The following is a 19663-nucleotide window of genomic DNA, read 5'->3' on the forward strand; positions in this document are numbered from 1 at the left end:
AAAAAAGTCAAAATTTGGATTTTTTAGGTCAAAATTTTCTTTTTTTTAGGTAAAAAAAAAACCGCCCTAGTTATGACATAACAACAAAATAGTATGTTGAGTAATGATATGCATTTTCAATTTATTTTAATGTATAGCACTTGCCAATCTGCGTCTACCAATGCTAGAATAACATATATACAATCTGTAGAAGTCTATGTGCAATTGTGCATGTAAATACTTTTGAGTTTGCTAGATGGTGAGATTTAGAGGTAGGTTATCAGATACCTTTAGAATCAGTATATAGTCTAATCGGGTGTTTTAATGCGGCTCCCTGCGTATACTATGAAGTTTGAAATGCGGCTCCGACATTCAAATTGGTTAGGAACCACTGATAAAGAGTATCATCGCTTAGACGGTTTCGTAATTTGTTGGCGAAATATCCTTAAAATATGGGCGGGGGCGCCAGACGTAGGCCATTTTCGAAAAGGGGCGCTGTAGGGACGTAAGTAAGGTTAAGAAACAATGTTCAACCTGTCTAGTTTTTGACACTGCTTTATTACCAAGAAATGACACATGACGCTACGTAAGCCCTGGTAGATGCTGTTCACAAATCCCGGGATTTCATTGGGGCTAATCCCGGGATCGGGATTGCTTCAAATCCCGGGATCCCGGGATCGGGATTTCCCGAGGTCCCAACGCTAATGGAAATGCAGTAGTTTGACACATGTCGAACAATGAAGATTGCATATCATTGGCCATTACGACTTTCTGTCACTCTTGAGACTACAAACTACCCTGACTGTATGTACTCTCAATAGCATTCAATCAGAATGACTGACAATGCAATTTTAATTCATGGACTTGATCGAAAATAGCATGAAATGAAACAAATGTCACATTTATAAAGGGAAACATAAGGAAGTATCGCTGTAAATCACCGATGCATGTTTCGTTAGGGGAGGTCGATTTGTCAACTGTGGTTAGGTAATCGTGACTGCTTCGTATTTATTCAGTAGAGGGTTGAACGTGACGTTCAGGCTGTAAAATGCCATATACATAAGCAGTTTTTGTCTGAGATGGGCTGAAAATAGTGGAAACTTCTTGTTCCTTTGATGGTCATCGCACGCTGGAATCGTTGTACAAGATTCCGTCTCGATGCTTCGATGCATTGTTCAGTTATTTCGATAAACTGTAGTACGGCTGGAATATTATCTACACCAGAGGTCTCAAACACGCGGCCCGCGAGACCATTTTGTGCGGCCCGCGACGGCATTTTGGATTTTGAAGTATTCGTCAATATTTAACTACCATTTTCTTTAATTTGAGAACTTAAAATTTGTTCTAAAACTACTCCAGAAGCCAGAAACTACTCACTATTCCATCAGTTTCTAAAGTTACAATTACAACGCAGTGGAAATTTACCTATTAGGCTACGTGACATTACTTCTTTATGATGGTTAAACATGTTGGCGATTCGTACTGAAAATTGTGATTTGTACTTGGGCGCGAGTTGAGTCGCGTCAAAAGATACAAACAGAGAAGGACTAGTGTGACGCGGACCGCCGTGACTTTGTGCAACCACGGACACAACAAACTATCAAACTGGTATGGAAAGTAGTAAAATATCGAAAGGTCGTAGCTCGCGTTTCGTAGCTCATTCCGATATCTAAGCAGGTCGGTATGGCAACCATTCTCATGATGTTGCCCTCTTGATGTATAGTTGGCTACATCGTGTGTTATGAGTAGACGATCTTTATCCATGCTATCATATTCAATTATTGTGACGAGTATAAAATAGTCGTAGCCTACGCTTCACAGCTGGAAATATAATGGATTTTTCAGCGATTGGACATTTCTATTGCTATTGCACAGTAATCATTATATTCAAGTTGTTATTGATCTGTTCAAATATTCGAAGGTAAATATAACGCTGATTAAATTTGACCTTGGTTATGACATGACTAACAGCCTAGTTATCAAGAGTATATCCGATACCCGGATTAGGCTGCTCCCATATTCTGATATCAGATCAATCTTTCTAAAATTCTAAATTCCTCCCTCTAATTGCGGCACGTCAAACGCCCACTAGCTGCATAATTATAACGCGATAGCTTTTACGATGTCCTGATGCATTTCCACACTGACATGATGTGTACAACTAATTATTTTGACAAACTATGCCAAGTACACCAACTATTTTACTCAAATATCTACAAAATGTTATTTTTTTCATGCCAGGCGTGAATTTACAATACTAAATCACATTTCTACGATGCGTGCAGAATGTCAGTCTGCAAGGTCCCGTCAAATACTTACTTGGAAATACATTAAATTCCCCTATTATTGGTGCTGCGGCCCGCGGCGCCATCAAAAAGTAGGAATTGGCCCGCGAGCACATTTGAGTTTGAGACCTCTGATCTACACAGTAGGCCAACATGTCAGTCAAATTCAATATTTGGTTTTGATATGGTCGGCGGAGGCTTTTCAATGTGGTCAGTCTTTTTACTGTTCCACCAATGCCGTCGAATGGCGATTTGCCATGGCTGGTTGCAAAAAACGACCAATCAGCAGCAACATAAGTCTTCTTCGTGTTTGGATAAATTCAAGAAGTTTTTTCCAATTTTTGTATTGTGCTGCGCTGCCATCGGTGTAATATTCAATTTTTCTCAGCTTTGGTAATTTTCTTTTGAGGAAGTCAACGGTATTTTTTTGATTTCATACACCATCGCGACATCGTGTGTTGAATCTTTCGAGAGAAAACACACGCTCCAATGTGCTAGCTTGGCGCCATCCTTATGATAGCACACAACCGGGTGAACGGGGCAATTTTTGTGGGTCCAGTGGTAGCCTTGAGCCTCATCCTGTGTGCGGAGTGAATAATTTTCACTAAAATCCATAAGGCATATCACAGTTCCTTCTTCTATTGACTGCTTCCGATGTTTAAAGGGGCACTGCGCTCTAAAAATGATGTGGTCTCAAATTGAAGGTAAAAACGAACAAAAATTTTTGGCCGCAGCCATTTCCTTCAGAACTCCACCGTAAAGGAGCTGCAATTTATTGAAATTTCTACAAGAGCAGCTGCCGCGGCTGCTTAACCCGTTACATGGCACGATATCTTCACCGTCGCACTTGCTCGACGCGATTAGGCAGTCACACAGAGAACGAATTTTAGATAGTTGTCAGCCGATGTTACGAAGGAAATGTGTCTAAGTTTCGTCCTCTGCGTGACCGCCTTCTCGCGTCGAGCAAGTGCGACGATGAAGACATCGTGCCATGTAACGGGTTAAGCAGCCGCGGCAGGTGATCTTGTAGAAATTTCAATGAATTGCAGCTCCATTACGGTGGCGTTCTGAAGGAAATGACTGCGGCCAAAAATATTTGCTCATTTTTACCTTCAATTTGAGACCACATCATTTTTAGAGCGCAGTGCCCCTTTAAGGTAGCTTGATTATTGGCTCGTTATGAATGAATGTGGCTTGAGTTTAAGTAGTTGCTGGACAAGCAAATTTATGAATTCATCAATGGAACTGATCGAGTAATCATATCGGTTCTATCTGTTGTGACCAGGGCTGTGGAGTCGGTAAATTTTACCACCGACTCCGGCTCCGACTCCGACTCCACACATTTTCAATATACCGACTCCGACTCCGACGTCTTTAAATGTACCGACTCCGACTCCGACTCCTGGGTCTTTAAACGTACCGACTCCCGACTCCGACTCCAGCATTATTACCAATTTACTTCGAAAATTATATGCCACATTGTCGGTTGAATGACTATAATACAACCAATGCGAACATATGATTAACTGTGGCATGCTAAATTGTTTCATTGTGGCACAGCTCGAATTATCCACTATGCAATTAACATGAAATAAAGATTTGCTAAATATCCTCCCTTATTCAAGTTTTTATAACATGGACTCTCTAACATCTTGAAATGTATGAATCATTCAAATATGGCAGATATCCAATCCTGTATAATAAATATGTAGATAAAAAATCCAAGTGTAGCTCTTGTGTATGACTCAGCAAACTAATAAAGAAATTGAACATACTAATTATGTCATTGCACACTATCCTGATTACAAGCACAAACACTCTTACTACTAATAAAAGACATTGGTCATAAATGGAATTTAGTTAAGTAGTCAAAGACCATAGCCTATGTCTATTCTACATGTACTTAATCAAGTATTCAAGGATTGGGACTTGCAGTCTTTCTTAATCATTTGTTCGACCCAAACAGCTAAGCTATACACTACAAATATTTTTATTTTTTCAAGTGGGAAGCATCGTTTGGTCATATTTACATCATTTTTACAATTTTACAAAACCAGCCGATGCATTTTCTCTGTCACAGTATCATGGTATAATTCCAAAAATTGCATCAATTTTGACTGCATCACGAAAACGCATCTTGCGATTTTCTTCCCCTCTGCAACAGGGTTGTAATTTGCAAGTAATGTCTAATTTTATCTATATCAGGGGTAGGCAACTTTTTCGGCGAAAGGGACACCTGAGATTTACGAACCATTGTGCGGGCAACTGGAATGTTGATAACCTTTTTTTAGTCGTCGATATAGGAGCGAACCGAATTAGGTAACATTGCAAACAAGACTTATATTAATACGCTCTAAAATTGATAACAATATGTCATGCAACTGTGCAGTGCGCAATCATGCCCTGGTCGCGCGAAGCGCGAAATTTTTTTGCAAGATAACGACTGAATTAGGCTATAGCTATGTAAATAAATTTGTCGCTAACATACATTGGGGGTCGCATCTGTATACCACTAGGCTCATTTGGCAAGGACAGGATTATTCAACGTTTTAGACATAACAAAATCGACGGTGTCAGTGAACATGCCTCTATCATTTTGTGCAAATGTTTTGTCGACAATCTCGCTGCGAGTGCACAAGCGAAGCCGTATCTCCTAATTGCGAATGTAGTTAGACTCAATTCTGTGAATAATATGTATTTATAATTTTCAGAAGGGGGCTCAAATACTGAATGCAAGAAATCTAGTGACAACGAATCATGCGAAGTACCGAGAAAAATTTCAAGTCAAATAAATCTGCTGTGAAATATTCTACTTCATGGTCATATACGAAGATCTGGGATAAATGTGGCTGACCCCTGGAAAGGTCAATGCGTCAGAACTGTTGTTTTAGTCATCATCAAAATTCTCGGTCATGCTAATCAAATTTTGGTTGGCCTTGCAATTGTATCTGATGTCATAAATAATTTCGAGAATTACCTCGCAGGCCACACCTAACCTTCTCGTGTGCCAAATTTGGCCTGCGTGCCACGGGCTGGCCGCACCTGATCTGTATGTTTAATAATAACAGTGATTGGTGGTACATATCAATTCTATTGAAAATTCTTTGAAAGCAAATGTTTTCATGATAGAGAAGTTGGAGTCGGAGTCGAAGTCATAGTCATTCTCACAAACTCCGACTCCGACTCCAGTCAGTATTTTCCCTCCGACTCCGACTCCAGCTATGATAGTTTTCACGACTCCGACTCCGACTCCATCAAGCGAAAATTACCCCGACTCCGACTCCGACTCCACCGACTCCGACTCCACAGCCCTGGTTGTGACCCACTCCACTGATTGAAGCTGATGTTTTCGTATGTATTATCGAATTGACGGAGCAAGTATTTTTCCTCGCAGCATCTTCATTCGGGCAATTAGGACATCTTTGTAGCATGCAGTCTTTGTTTACCATGTCACATGACATCGTAGCAATCAAGTATTTGTACGTTTTTCCTGCCTGACTATAGCCTTCAACATTAGTATTGCATTCTGATGTATCGTACAAACACATACAGAATGCGTGCCTGCAGAACCAGCCAACGCTCATTATTTTCGCCTCAAGCTAGCAAAAGTTGAAAATCCCGCTTTTCTCTCTGGATGCTGGCTTTTGAATGACTGATACAGTTCTTTCACAGCACACAACAGCAACCTCTTTTGCTGATACACATTCCATGCGATGCTTACCTCATCTCGAGCTCCTGGCATAATGATTGTATTTTCGTCATCACAGTAAAATTAATGACCAACTATTTTATATCCATACTCATACCTTGCCTTTTAGTAACGGGTCGTTTACTGAATATTCCTGATGTTTTTTCAACTTCTCGTGCCTTTTTGACACTGTGCTGAGTTACTTTATCCCAAGTAAAATATTGTAGCCCTTAAGGCTTTACTCATTCTTTCCAATTTCGATATCCACAACATGCTCCGGCGATCGAAAGGCTTGTGTCATCATCTTGCCATAATGGTCACCAGTTGAAGAAAGATTTCGTTTCTTGTATTCGGGGTTCTCGTTGTCATGTAAATTGTGGAACGTGAGCGGGCTCTCTCTCCTATAAGAGTGAATGTTTTGTCTACCTGATATCTGTTTAGCGAAAGAAAGCATAAAGTTAGTTTGACGTCATTTTTCAGCATGCCGCAGGCTCAGACGGGATGATATACTGTATGTCTGCCACTACAGCAGCGTCCAAACCAGGCTTTTGGTTACGCAATAATTATAGAGCGCAGTGGCGGCTCGTGACAATATCGGGTGGTGGGGCAAGGGCTGCAAGCGACTTTTATCAAGATGACGTCACAATGGCGTTTTCCAACGTAAACAAGTAACTTAATGATGGTACGATAACATGAATTTCCCGGCAACACAGAGATGGAAGTCGGGCCGGGCTTTTCGGGTTCGGGCCGGGTTCGGGCCGGGCTTGGGCCGGGTTTGGGCCCAAAGTTATAAAAATTATCGGGATTGAATCGAGCCGAATAGTCACTACGAAAAGCATTGACTTCATATACAAATTTGATTTGCAATTTTGTTCGAAAGTGGCACAACTACATATAAGATACACCAATACCGTATCACGTATAAGTATGGCAATATCTGTGAATAAATTTTATACGAAGTACGAACCCAGATAAACTTCGTTATAAGACGGCCCGAAGACTATGATTGAATAATGAAACAATGTCAGCTAAATAGTAAACAAGTGTCCCAAATACGCCAGACATTGATCATTGTTCAGGCCACATTGTGACGAAAACATGACTTACGGATGGATGGATTACCATGCTGGAGCCTGGATTACTACCAATTTAGTTTTAATTTCGATGAGGCATGCTGAACTGAACAGCTAGAAGCAGGTGATGAGACGACGGCTTCCGTTGTGGCACAGCAGAATTGATCGATAGATGTGTTACGGCGGTGTTAATATTTATTAAAGAAAGCTTTTAGATGCGCCATAGTGATTTTGTCGTCCATGGTGAATTGCTTTAGGTCTATACGGAAACTAACTTATATTGTATTAGGCTATGTGACAGCGGTAGTATTGTTATATAGCAGTGTTGGGATCAAGTCACTACCTTCGAGTCACGAGTCATTTCGAGTCATTGCGCATTTTGACTCAAGTCAAGTCAATCGATTTTCAAAGCTGACTCGAGTCAAGTCAAGTCACTCGATTTTTGGAGGTGACTCGAGTCAAGTCGAGTCAAGTCAAGTCAAGTCACGGGTCAAGTCACAATTCAAGTCAAGTTGCCATTTCGAAGTATGAGGCATGATTGCATCATTGCATTTTGCTAGCTGTCGGAAATACATATTGAGTGGTCCCTGATTCTGAACCGCTAAACGAATATAGAGTTGAATATACACGCAAGAAGGCGCTGTATCGCTCACATATACGTAGAACTGGTAAACTACGTTGATAGTCACCAGCCAAAATAGAGAATAGAGAATTGATGGAGAACGAATTGATAAGATGCAATACATTACCCATTTAAAATTGAAAGACGAACCCGACTGTATCCAGTAACTGTTGAGGCTATTGAAATAATCAATTCTTCGTATAACGTGTGAATGCAACGCCCTTTGTATGGATGACAGTTGACTTGTATTTTGAACACACTATTTTTTCTCATCTTGGCCAATTTTATTCCTTTATTTCTTTAATTTAGTTTGGTATTGAACCATTTAATACAGTTCACATTTTGCAAAAAGGATGGTGGAACTAAGTTAACAGTGGGGCTGTTTTCAGCGTATTCTCATTCAGATATATTAAGTTCTCTTGCCATATGCAAGATTGCTATCGAAAGAAAACAAAGTGAGAGCATTGAAAGCGTTGAAAAGCTCGAAATCTGAATCGTATATCAGCTTATTTGCTCGCAACAGTTGAAAATTGCTATTTGAACTTGGTTTCGGGCCGAAACGGGCTCAAAACTCGACCGTCGGGTTCGGGCCGGGTTCGGGCTGAACTTGTCGGGTTCAGGCCGGGTTCGGGTCCGGCTCACCCGGCCCGCTTCCATCTCTGCGGCAACAGTGATTTTAACGTATGTGCCACGAGAGGTCTGCTGGTGAGCTGTGACTCTAAGTGTGGTAACTGCGTAAACGGCGTACGGAACAAAGATTCAACACGGTTCATGTTCGCATTAGACCTGACTAATTATCTGCAGAAATGGAAATGACTATAACTCGAGAGATAGCGTAAGCCTAATTGGAAAGGTCAACGAATTCGGACAGATACGCAATTGTTATCTCATAGATTGGGCCTGTCCTATTGAATCCAAAACATCATTCTAAAGAACTAAGAATAGCAGCCTCGGAAATTTGGTCTCGGTAGTCGGTACAGCATAAGAGATTTTGGCCATTTGGCCTTGAAACTGGAGACTGTAACACGACACATACGTTTTTATTACTGTCTTATAGGTCTGCTGCGAAATCGCCTTTGGAAAATATATTACCGAATAAATACGTGGATGAAAGCCTTAAACTTGGCACACTGTTACATGACATTATCGAGAAGTGGCCTCATGGCCCTTTTCGGTATGGTACACTGTCAAAATTAATGCGAACAGACCAACACCGAATTTTGCGTAAAATTTACTGAGGAATAGGCTGATCAAGTGATCAGCTGTTAGCCGCCATCGAAAACGAAATAACTATCGCGCTTGACAGGGGGTTGTAAGCAAATGGCTTGAAGGCCACAATTTCACGGTGAAATTGACATTGGAGAATATAATATCAAAGTAAATATTTGAATGCAAACTGAGAATGATATCATCATCTCTGTTAACGTTACCGCAGATACACCGGCTTTTGCGTGAAATCCGCAATGTGTTGTAGGCTAAAGTGTCAGATCGGAGCACATCTTTACCACACTCGACCTTGATAACGAAATTACTGCCCTAATCATTGAGTGTCAACCTTAAGACTTGGCACAGCGTTCGATACTAAAATCAAGACATACCGTGCAAAAGCTTATGACGGATCTAGGTAAGGAGCATCGTTAAAATCAATAGAGACCAATACCGGCTTTGCGTATAATCTGTTAGCGATAAATGACTAGTCAGCTCTCACTCGAATTAGGAAGCCAAATTACCACTAACACAGTTCAGTGACAAACTTAAAACTTGGTACAGCGTTCGATACTAACATTAAGACTTTCCGTGCCAAATGTCATAACCGATCTCGGTATTGAACATCGTCAAAACCAATGGATACCAATACCGGCTTTTGAGTAAAATCTGTTTGCGATACATGACGGATCAGCACACACTCAACTTCGGAAACGGAATTACTACCCTAAACTTTAAGTAGAAACCCTGAAACTTGGGGCAGTGTTAAATACCACCATCACGACATGACAGAACAAGTTTCAAGAGTTTTCATGGTGTGAAACCCCATTAAAATCGACCTATACCAGCAAAGGTCGACTAAACGCAGATGACGGTAACAGAGTTCAGCTATAGATACGATTGTTACATCGCACCTTAAGGGCACAGAGCTATCGTGCCCCGGTTGCTCGGTAATTTTATGAATAGGAGAGAGTAAATCACCGTTTCTTTATTGTGCGCGGCTTTGAGAGAATAGACAGTGAAAGCTTGTTATGAGCGCTACCGGGGCAAGCCCCGGCTAGGCATTCGCAAAGCGAAAACACAGAAGAGAATTCGATTTTCGCAGAGACTTCGCTATATATGGGCATTTACAAGCGAAAGGACAAGAAGTATACGATTTTCGCTGTGATTTCGGTTTATATAGATAGGTGTGCGTCTATAAATGGTGAAGAATTGTTATTGAACAGAATTTTAGGTGGGGCAATGCCCCAGTTGCCCTATAGGACGAGCCGCCACTGATAGAGCGGGAATATTAAATCACTACTGCGTGAGAGCTACGGTTAGTGATGCGTCGTATTAAGTTTTACAATTGCGTCGCAACTACAAAAGTCACACTTACCTTAAATTTCCTATTTGGTTTATTCGAATTATTCCACGTCACAATTTTCATTCGCATCACCTTCGTCATTCGCACTGCATTTTTTTTCATTTGCACAAGTGCGAACCGTCACATAGGTTGAAAAGCACTGCTCTAAACTATTTCTCAATCTTATACCGAAGAAGGATGAGCCGATGCAGTACAAGTTACGACCACGTTTATTCAAGACAAAACCTTAACAGAACAACTACGACACATGCATTACTAACGAAGGTACGAACACGAACATAGGGAAACAATCAACGAGAACAAGTAATCATTGGCAAATGCAAAGTAATTCCACAACACGAGGAGATAGTTCTCCAGCAAGAACCGTGTCTAGCTAATCCCGATATAGATTCTTCAGTCCATGGGGGGGGGGGGACAATCTGCGGAAGTAGAAGAAAAATAATGCAGCTTTGGACACTTATTTCGATTAGGATGTGTTGCCGGATGTCTCCAAGACACCCTTTGCATCGACTCTACCGGTGAATTTAATCACACGGGCTCAGGAAGGATAAATATGTGATAATAATATGGGCAACTTTACTATTAATAATGACGATATTCACCCGCGGATATGGAAAAATTTTCGCCAGCCCTTACAAGTAAGTAGATTAGCCCGAGTTCACCGGCAATGCACATGGACACTGGACAAACGTGGGTATTTGACCTCCAGCTAGTTCGTTACGACTATGCACTGGAATGCGGCCGTAGCCAACATATAAGTGACGTGGTAGCGAGAAAAAAAATACAGTCATGTTACAAGTCATGTTATATATGGAAATGGGCTATGTACCATAATGAGATAGTATATGCTACAGGTGTATGAACACTGAACAGCGAGAGAGCGCAGGGCGACCTACAGTATGCAATGAAGTTGAGATCTGACTGCAATGAATGCAGCATTGGAAATATGTTACCGGTTTTAACCGTCCTACTATAAACGCAAAAGCAGATACAATGATAACACGGCTTAGACACGTTAGCTTCAATCGAGAAATAATCCACAATCACTGGTATACACGCTAGCGATGAACACATCGATTTCGTGCTGGATCCACCCTGGACGATAAGCAATACACCCCACGCGTCGTACAGCAAAATTGAGTTGCAATATCAGACAAGCTCTACTGATTTATACTCTACGGAAGTACTCCTATTAGTACTACTATCCCGCAAAAAGCAAATCATCCTATTTTGACGGATCAGACCACACAATATGCGAATTGCACAAAAACAATATATAGGCCTAATTATGAAGTCATGGGGTAGTAATCACCGTTCTCCCTGTGGCATTATATTCAATGAATTATTCAGTCTCTTCGTATGATAAAGATTCGTCGCATATTCAATCGACCAAATATACGCAATATAACAAACAAGTAGCTTTGATATAGTTTTGCTTCAGGCCCGACAAGTTAATACTATTGGATACTCGAACAAACACTGATCTCTTCAAGACGAGCAGTGTTACTGCAGTAATCTGCAGGGTTTAGTGTAGTGATTATTGTCATCAGTTGATTAGGCGCCCCGTGCTTTGTTCTCTCTATATATGTTGATTGGGCGCCGCTTCTAGTTTATTCGTTTCTGTCGTTGGTACTGTTGTGTTAGCTACTTTAAGTTGGTACGCTGTCAGTTGTTCTTCGTGTTATATGTGGTCTCTAGTTATTGACATGTGTTTCTATTGTTTAGGCTTGTCTTCCATAACCGCAGGCGACCACTATTTTAAAACCTAATTTCACGACCCAGTTTCATTTGCTGTATTTGGACATTCCTTCGTTACATCAATTATTTGCAATACATATCATTTCTACCTTCATCTACGGATCATCATTTGTCTGGATCGGTCGTGGAATTTGAGTTCAATTCAAAAAGTGGTTTCAATAACTCTCCTTACGTGAGGAGCAGTTACAGTTTTAAAATATACGCTTGTCGTAAGAACGGGAGACTGAAGCTATTCGAAGATGGCTTCGAAAGACACGCCAATCAATCAAGAGATGGGTGATCATGATGTAAAGGCATCCGATGAAGCCCATGGAACCATCACGCATGGGGATGTAATGTCCGCTGATGCAAAGGTATCCGATGACACCACGCATGTGGATGTAACGTCCGCTGATGCAAAGGCATCCGATGATGCAAAGGCATCCGATGAAGCCCATCGCCCCGCGCATGTCGATGCAACGTCCGCTGATGACGCCGACAAAGCCCGTGGAACCGCGCACGTGGGCGCAACGTCCACTGATGACGCTAATGTACCGCGCAACGACCGCAATGCATGCGAACATGACGGCGAAGGACCGTCTGATGTAGTGAAAAAGCGGCCGGCGGTGACGCGCAGCAAGACAAAAGAAATAAAGGCAAGATATTCAGAAAGCACTGAACATTTGAGCCTAAGAATGGAAAAATGCTCCGAGATCGCAATAATCTCGAGTGATGAAAGTGAAGTAGGGGAGTCCTTGAAACTGATGCTACAGCACAGAGACAGTTTGAGAAATATTCTGAAAGTGATGAAAGATGTTCTTCCGGACGAAGAGTATGGCCCATGTGAAGAAGACTTCAAACGTTTGGAAGCTGAAATAACGGAGATCAAGATACAAGTGTCGAAGCGTCTTGGGGATATTAGAAGCGATAGACGTTCGCGTTCTAGTCGGTCGAGTCGAACCAAGTCATCCGGAAGTTCTTCGAAAGCCGGCAGTGTCAAATCCCATATCCAAAAGATGCGAAAGGCGAAGGAAAAGGCAGCCGTGCTGAAAGCGGGTTTAGCGTTCAAGCAAAAAGAAACAGAACTCGAAACAGAACTCGCTGAAAAGATGGCTTCGCTTGAGACGCAAAAGGTGTTGCTTGAAAACAAAGTTAAGCTGGAGCGTGATGCACTCAAAACGAAAATGCAGATCGCAGCGCAAGAAGCGATCGTAAAGGAGTGCAGGGAAGTGGAGAAAGTGGAGAATCCTTTCGGTCTGATGGAAGAGTTGGAGGATCTATCGCGTGAGCCGTCTTCATACATGCAGCCACCAGCGGTTTCACGTCAAGATCAAACAACAGAAATCGCCTTTAACAAAATCCCACCAGCGAGAAATCCTGTTGAAGATCCAGTTGATATTCGTGACCGACCACAATTTAGTTCTCGCGTGGTGGCCAATGACTCTCGCGTGGCTGATTATTCTCCCGTCGAACCTTCAATCAATACGATCGCAGGACACATCGCTCAAGCATCGTCTGCACCTCCAGTAACTAATAGGCTTAATGTCTATTCCGATAACTTTGTTCCAATGTTTGCAGATAATGCACAGATTCCGCGTGATCCCGTGAGTAGATCCGGTGCAGCTCCGAAGATCACAGCATCGAACTCAAATGCTCGCGGTACTCTCGATGGTCTCCAACGCAACGAGGAGTTACTTCTGTCAATGATGAGGGAGATGATATCAGCTCAAAGACTTCCAAGCATTCGACTGTGGAAGTTTACTGGTAACCCTTTGGATTTTCCGAAATGGGAAGCATCGTTTGAGGCGTTGGTAGAGTCCAGAGTTCAAAATACTAACGAAAAAATGAATTTGTTACGGCAATATTTAGGTGACGGTCCCTTGAAGGTTGTCGATGGTTACTTCCTAAATAATACCGAGGAATCGTACTTCGCTGCCAAGAGAGAGCTGAAGCTCAGATACGGTGGTAGCACGTCGATTGGAAGCGCCTTCATCAATGAACTGAAAGCGTGGAAGCCCGTCAAAAGTAAGCATGACCTTCGCGAATTTTCTGATTTCCTGTTGCAAGTTTCAGCCAACAAGGAACGAAATACGGACTTGAAAACACTGGACTATGCGTCTTGTCAAATACCGGCTGTAGTCAACAAACTCCCGCTTTATCTGAAAAACCGGTGGATGGATGAAGTTCACAAATACAAGCGGTTAACTGGTAACGACAACAGTTACCCGCCATTTGTTAACATTGTCAGATTTGTTAAGGACCAATCCGATATCAAGAATCAGCCTGAATTTGAAGTACACGACAGCGGAAACATCGAGAGCAGACCGAAACCGAAAACAACTTCTTTCGCGTTCAAAGTAGAGAAGGCAAGCTGTATGCATTGTGAAGGAGATCATCACATTGCTGACTGCATTGAATTGCAAGGTAAAACCATGGCGGAGCGTAAGAAGGTATTTTATGCCCTTTATCTGTGTTTCGGCTGCGGCAACAAAACTGGTAAAACTCACATTTCAAGATCCTGTACCAAGCGAGCAAAATGCTCCAAATGTGACAAAAGGCATCCTACATGCCTTCATCTTGACACAGATCATGAAAAGGAAGTTAGCACCTCGACTTCTCTATGTACGCAGATATGCGATTCAAATGGTAGAGGAATAAGCAGCGCGCTCATTGTACCTGTTTGGGTTAGATCAAAACATAATGCGAGATGCGAAGTACTTTGTTATTGCGTCCTTGACGACCATTCCAACTCCAGTTTTATCTCAGACGAACTGTTTGATAAGCTTGACCTAGATGGAAAGGATACAGCGATATCGTTGACAACTCTTGCCGGGAGAGACATCAACACGCCTTGCAAGAAAGTCAAGGATTTGGAGATCTTGAGCTATGACAAGAAAGAAAGAGTTGATGTGGCGACACTTTTCACGGAAAAGGAGATTCCAGTCTGTCGCACCCAGATTCCCAACCGTAAAGTCTGCAAGGAGTGGGCACATCTCACAGAGGTATGTGATCAGCTTGTCCCGTACGACTCTAAGTTGGATGTTTCAGTATTGCTCGGCACAGATGTACCGAAAGCATTGCGGCCGAGAGACGTCGTGGCTGGAGGGGACAATGAACCATATGGCGTGCGTACCATATTAGGTTGGGGAGTTGTAGGTCCAATGTGTCTGGACGTTGCTAAGGATTCCGTCATTTGTCACAAAACGTTAATTCGACCTACGGCCCTAGATGACAAGCTTGTGTTCGGTTCGAAATGTAAAGAAGTATTAACACCTAAATCAGTAGGAACCATGTTTGAGATTGAATTTGCGGAACACAATGGTAAGCATATTCCAATGTCAATAGAAGACCGTAGGTTCGTCGAAATTCTCAAAGAAGGCACATTTCAAAGATGTGACGGTCATTTGGAAATGCCTTTACCCTTGAAAAGCAGTACGGCAACGTTACCAAATAACAAACCGCTAGCAGTAAAGCGAATCGGTCAACTTAGAAAGCGCCTTCTGAAAGATGAGAAGTATTCCGCCGACTATGTGACCTTCATGGAAAATGTCATTAACCATTGGGCTGAGGTAGTACCAGAAACTGACCGAAATATCGAAAATGGCAAAGTGAATTACATACCACACTTGGGAGTTTATCACCCGCATAAACCGGATAAAATCAGAGTCGTGTTCGATTGTTCTGCTCCATATTGCTCAATTTCCCTGAATGATGTTTTGTTATCTGGCCCAATACTGCTGAATGAGATGCTGGGAGTTCTTTGCAGGTTTCGGAAAGGACATGTGGCTTTGTGCACAGATATAGAAGCTATGTTTCATCAGTTCATTGTATCTCAGCCATATCGGGATTTTCTGAGATTTCTCTGGTTCCAAGACCACGACATCAAGATTGGACCCCTGGTGGAATACCGGATGAAAGTTCATTTGTTTGGAGCAAAAAGTTCACCAGGCTGTGCGAACTTTGGATTGAAGCGGGCGGCTGATGACGGAGAAGGTCAGTTTGGTCAGGACGCGGCTAATTTCATACGCGACGACTTCTACATGGATGACGGTATTACGTCGAAGGACTCTGTTGAAGAAATCGTGAGTTTGGTTAAAAGCAGCAAAGCACTGTGCGCTAGTTTCAAGTTACGACTTTGCAAATTCGTTTCCAATAGTGCAGAGGTAATGAATTCTATTCCAACGGAAGATAGAGCGACTGGATATCGGGAAATAAACCTATGTGATGATATCGTGCCTAACACTCGAACATTGGGGCTAATTTGGGATGTTAAGAATGATTGTTTCAGATTCAACATCAAATTGTCCGATCGTGCGGTGAACAGGCGTTCCATCTTATCCTTTGTCAACTCAGTATATGATCCGTTGGGTTTCATATCGCCAGTGGTGCTGGAAGGGAAACTCATTCTGCAATCTCTTTGCAAAGCTGGGACGGACTGGGATGATGAAGTACCAGACGAGCTGAAGCGCCGATGGGTTGCGTGGTGTTCAACGTTATCATCGATCGAGTCTTTGCGCATTGACCGCTGTTTCAAGCCGCCGAGTTTTGGTAAGATCGTGCTTGTTGAATATCATCATTTTTCGGACAGCAGCTCGTATGCTTATGGTCAATGCTCTTACGTACGCTTGGTCAACGAAAGAGGAAATGCCCATGTTTCGTTGGTAATCGGCAAGGCCAGAGTTGCCCCTCTGAAGCGACAGGTATCTATTCCACGTTTGGAGTTGAATGCTGCTGTTGTTTCTGCTCGGATGAGTAAGTTCCTGAGAAATGAATTGAAGTTCGAAACGGTAAAGGAGTATTTCTGGGTTGATAGCATGGTTGTTTTGGGCTATATCCGAAATGAGTCGAAACGTTTCAATGTGTTTGTTGCTAACAGGGTGCAAACTATTCATGACCTCACCGAACCTAGCTCGTGGCATCATATCAGCTCGGCGATGAACCCCAGCGACGATGCGAGTCGTGGTATCGTTGGCAAAGACCTCACAGATGATTGTCGTTGGCTGAAGGGCCCTGAATTTTTGTGGAAAGCAGGACCATTCGTCGTTGCTAGTGATCACGACTACAAGCCAACCGAACGAGATGCATCGGAAGTAAATGCTGCAATGCGAAAAGCGACTGCGTTTCAGGTAAAAACGGACGAGGAATTTAGTGGTCTCCAATTCATCGATATTAAACGGTTGGAGTCCATTTCGGAATGGAAAAGAATGGTGAAAGCGGTAGCCAACAGCCTCAGGTACATAAACATATTGAGAAAACAACCCTCCAATTTGTCCAGCGAGTTGATGATGATTTCTGAAAAAATAATAATCCGTTCTCTCCAGAGAGAAGTGTTTTCACAGGAGATTGATGCCTTGAAAAAACATGGTACTGAAAATCATTCGGACCGAAAGAAACAGGGTGGAAGTTTGGCAAGCTTGAATCCCTTCCTCGACGCTGACGGAATACTACGTGTTGGTGGACGTATTGGAAATTCGAGTCAAGATTTCGATGTGAAACATCCTGTGATAATTCCAAGGCAGTCCTTTCTGACACGACGGCTGGTTCGTCATTTTCATGAAGGTGTGAATCACATGGGTAGGTACACAACCTTGAATTCTATTAGACAACGTGGCTTTTGGATCGTTCGAGGTCCATCAGTTGTATCGGAGGTGATACATAATTGCGTGATTTGTAAGAAGCTCAGGGCAAAGATGCAGAACCAACAGATGGCCGACCTCCCGCCAGATCGACTAAAAGAAGAAGCACCATTTACCTTCTCCGGTTGTGATGTCTTCGGAACATACTACATCAAAGAAAGGAGGTCTACAGTGAAAAGGTATTGTGTTGTTTTCACTTGTATGTCTTCGAGAGCAGTTCATCTGGAACCGCTGAATACTTTAACCACGGATTCGTTCATAAATGCTTTGAGAAGGTTCATCTGTCGGAGAGGAGTAATCAAGCAATTGCGCTGTGACTGTGGAACCAACTTCGTCGGCGCGAGTAACGAGCTTGAAAGAGAATTGAAGACGATGAATCAGCAAAGAATAAGTGAATTTCTGTTGTCGCAAAATTGTGATTATTTCGAGTTCAAGTTTACGTTACCGCATGCCAGCCACATGTCTGGATATGTCGAACGTCAAATTAGAACGATAAAATCGGCCCTTGACCCATTGCTGAATAACTTCGGTCACATGCTCTGTGACGAGTCCTTCAGAACTTTCCTTTGTGAAGTTGAATGTATCGTTAACTCGCGACCATTAGATGTTTCAAGCATTAATGACCCTTCAGCTCCCGAACCTTTGACTCCGAATCACATATTAACTTTGAAATCGAAAATTGTTCTGCCTCCACCTGGTGTGTTTCAAAAAGATGATTTTTATTTGAGACGCAGGTGGCGCCGAGTACAGTACATGGCCAACGAATTTTGGAATCGGTGGAGAAAAGAGTACGTTCAATCCCTGCAACGGCGACAAAAGTGGACAAGCGTAATGCGGAATCTGAAAGTCGGTGATGTCGTCTTGCTGTCGGAAGAAAATCTGCCACGAAATCGCTGGAAACTGGGCAGAATCGACTCCGTTTATCCTTCAGATGATGGGTTGGTGAGGAAAGCAAGGATACTCGTTGGGCGAAGAGACTCCAACGGAAAGCCGACTTATCTGGAACGGCCAATACACAAACTGATATTACTAGTTGAATCAGACTCGTGGTCGTTAAAGACAGAACAGTAGCCGCTATGTTCACTGTGTATGTGCATGCATCTGTCTCGTGTTTAGTTTATGACATCAATGATTGAGAATTTGTGAATACTGTATGCTTATCGTACGTATACGTGTCTTTAGCTCTTCGTGTAGTATGTATTTGTGGATCGATCCCCGACGATGGGAGCCTTAATTGATCTTATTTGTTTGCGAAACCACAATTGCATCAAATTGCAGTTTCGGGGGAGCCATGTTACTGCAGTAATCTGCAGGGTTTAGTGTAGTGATTATTGTCATCAGTTGATTAGGCGCCCCGTGCTTTGTTCTCTCTATATATGTTGATTGGGCGCCGCTTCTAGTTTATTCGTTTCTGTCGTTGGTACTGTTGTGTTAGCTACTTTAAGTTGGTACGCTGTCAGTTGTTCTTCGTGTTATATGTGGTCTCTAGTTATTGACATGTGTTTCTATTGTTTAGGCTTGTCTTCCATAACCGCAGGCGACCACTATTTTAAAACCTAATTTCACGACCCAGTTTCATTTGCTGTATTTGGACATTCCTTCGTTACATCAATTATTTGCAATACATATCATTTCTACCTTCATCTACGGATCATCATTTGTCTGGATCGGTCGTGGAATTTGAGTTCAATTCAAAAAGTGGTTTCAATAACTCTCCTTACGTGAGGAGCAGTTACAAGCAGGTTTAGCAGCACATGAAGTATATCAGGCGCGCGGATTACCCTGATTGAGTGGACGTGTCCTAATTTAATAATATTACAAATGAAAATAAGATACTGGTCCATGAAGAAGAGGCCCTCCACTCTATTGTTTTATAAGGCTAAAATCATGGGCTTAATGAATCCATAATCGCATCTAGTGTGCCGGGATTCATTTCTTTAGAACTTTATCTAATAATAGGGTTGCCATATTTTGGAATTGTGAAATGAGGACACTTTTTCAGAATTTTCAGACTTGCAAACTGGTAAAATTTTCCCACCTCGGGGTCTGTTGACCAAGAAAAGGTCATTTC

The 19663-nt window shown here is 42.3% G+C and overlaps 2 protein-coding genes across 2 annotated transcripts in view; one reads left to right on the plus strand and one right to left on the minus strand.

Moving 5' to 3' along the window:
* The window catches only part of LOC145434849 (uncharacterized), a 262689-nt gene that overhangs the window by 133747 nt on the left and 109279 nt on the right, over positions 1 to 19663 (minus strand). The window lies entirely within an intron of this gene.
* LOC145435707 (uncharacterized) lies at positions 15369 to 19235 on the plus strand. Its single transcript, XM_080312999.1, has one exon. It carries the CDS (start codon positions 15496 to 15498, stop codon positions 18661 to 18663), a length of 3168 nt encoding a protein of 1055 aa, XP_080169125.1. The 5' UTR covers positions 15369 to 15495; the 3' UTR covers positions 18664 to 19235.

The sequence above is a fragment of the Botryllus schlosseri genome, chromosome 3 (assembly GCF_051294905.1).
Source record: "Botryllus schlosseri isolate E-star chromosome 3, Bs_hap1, whole genome shotgun sequence".
Taxonomy (NCBI): domain Eukaryota; kingdom Metazoa; phylum Chordata; class Ascidiacea; order Stolidobranchia; family Styelidae; genus Botryllus; species Botryllus schlosseri.

Excerpts from the sequence above, each read along its gene's own strand:
- LOC145435707 (XM_080312999.1), top strand. The coding sequence starts at position 15,496 with ATGGAAAATGTCATTAACCATTGGGCTGAGGTAGTACCAGAAACTGAC.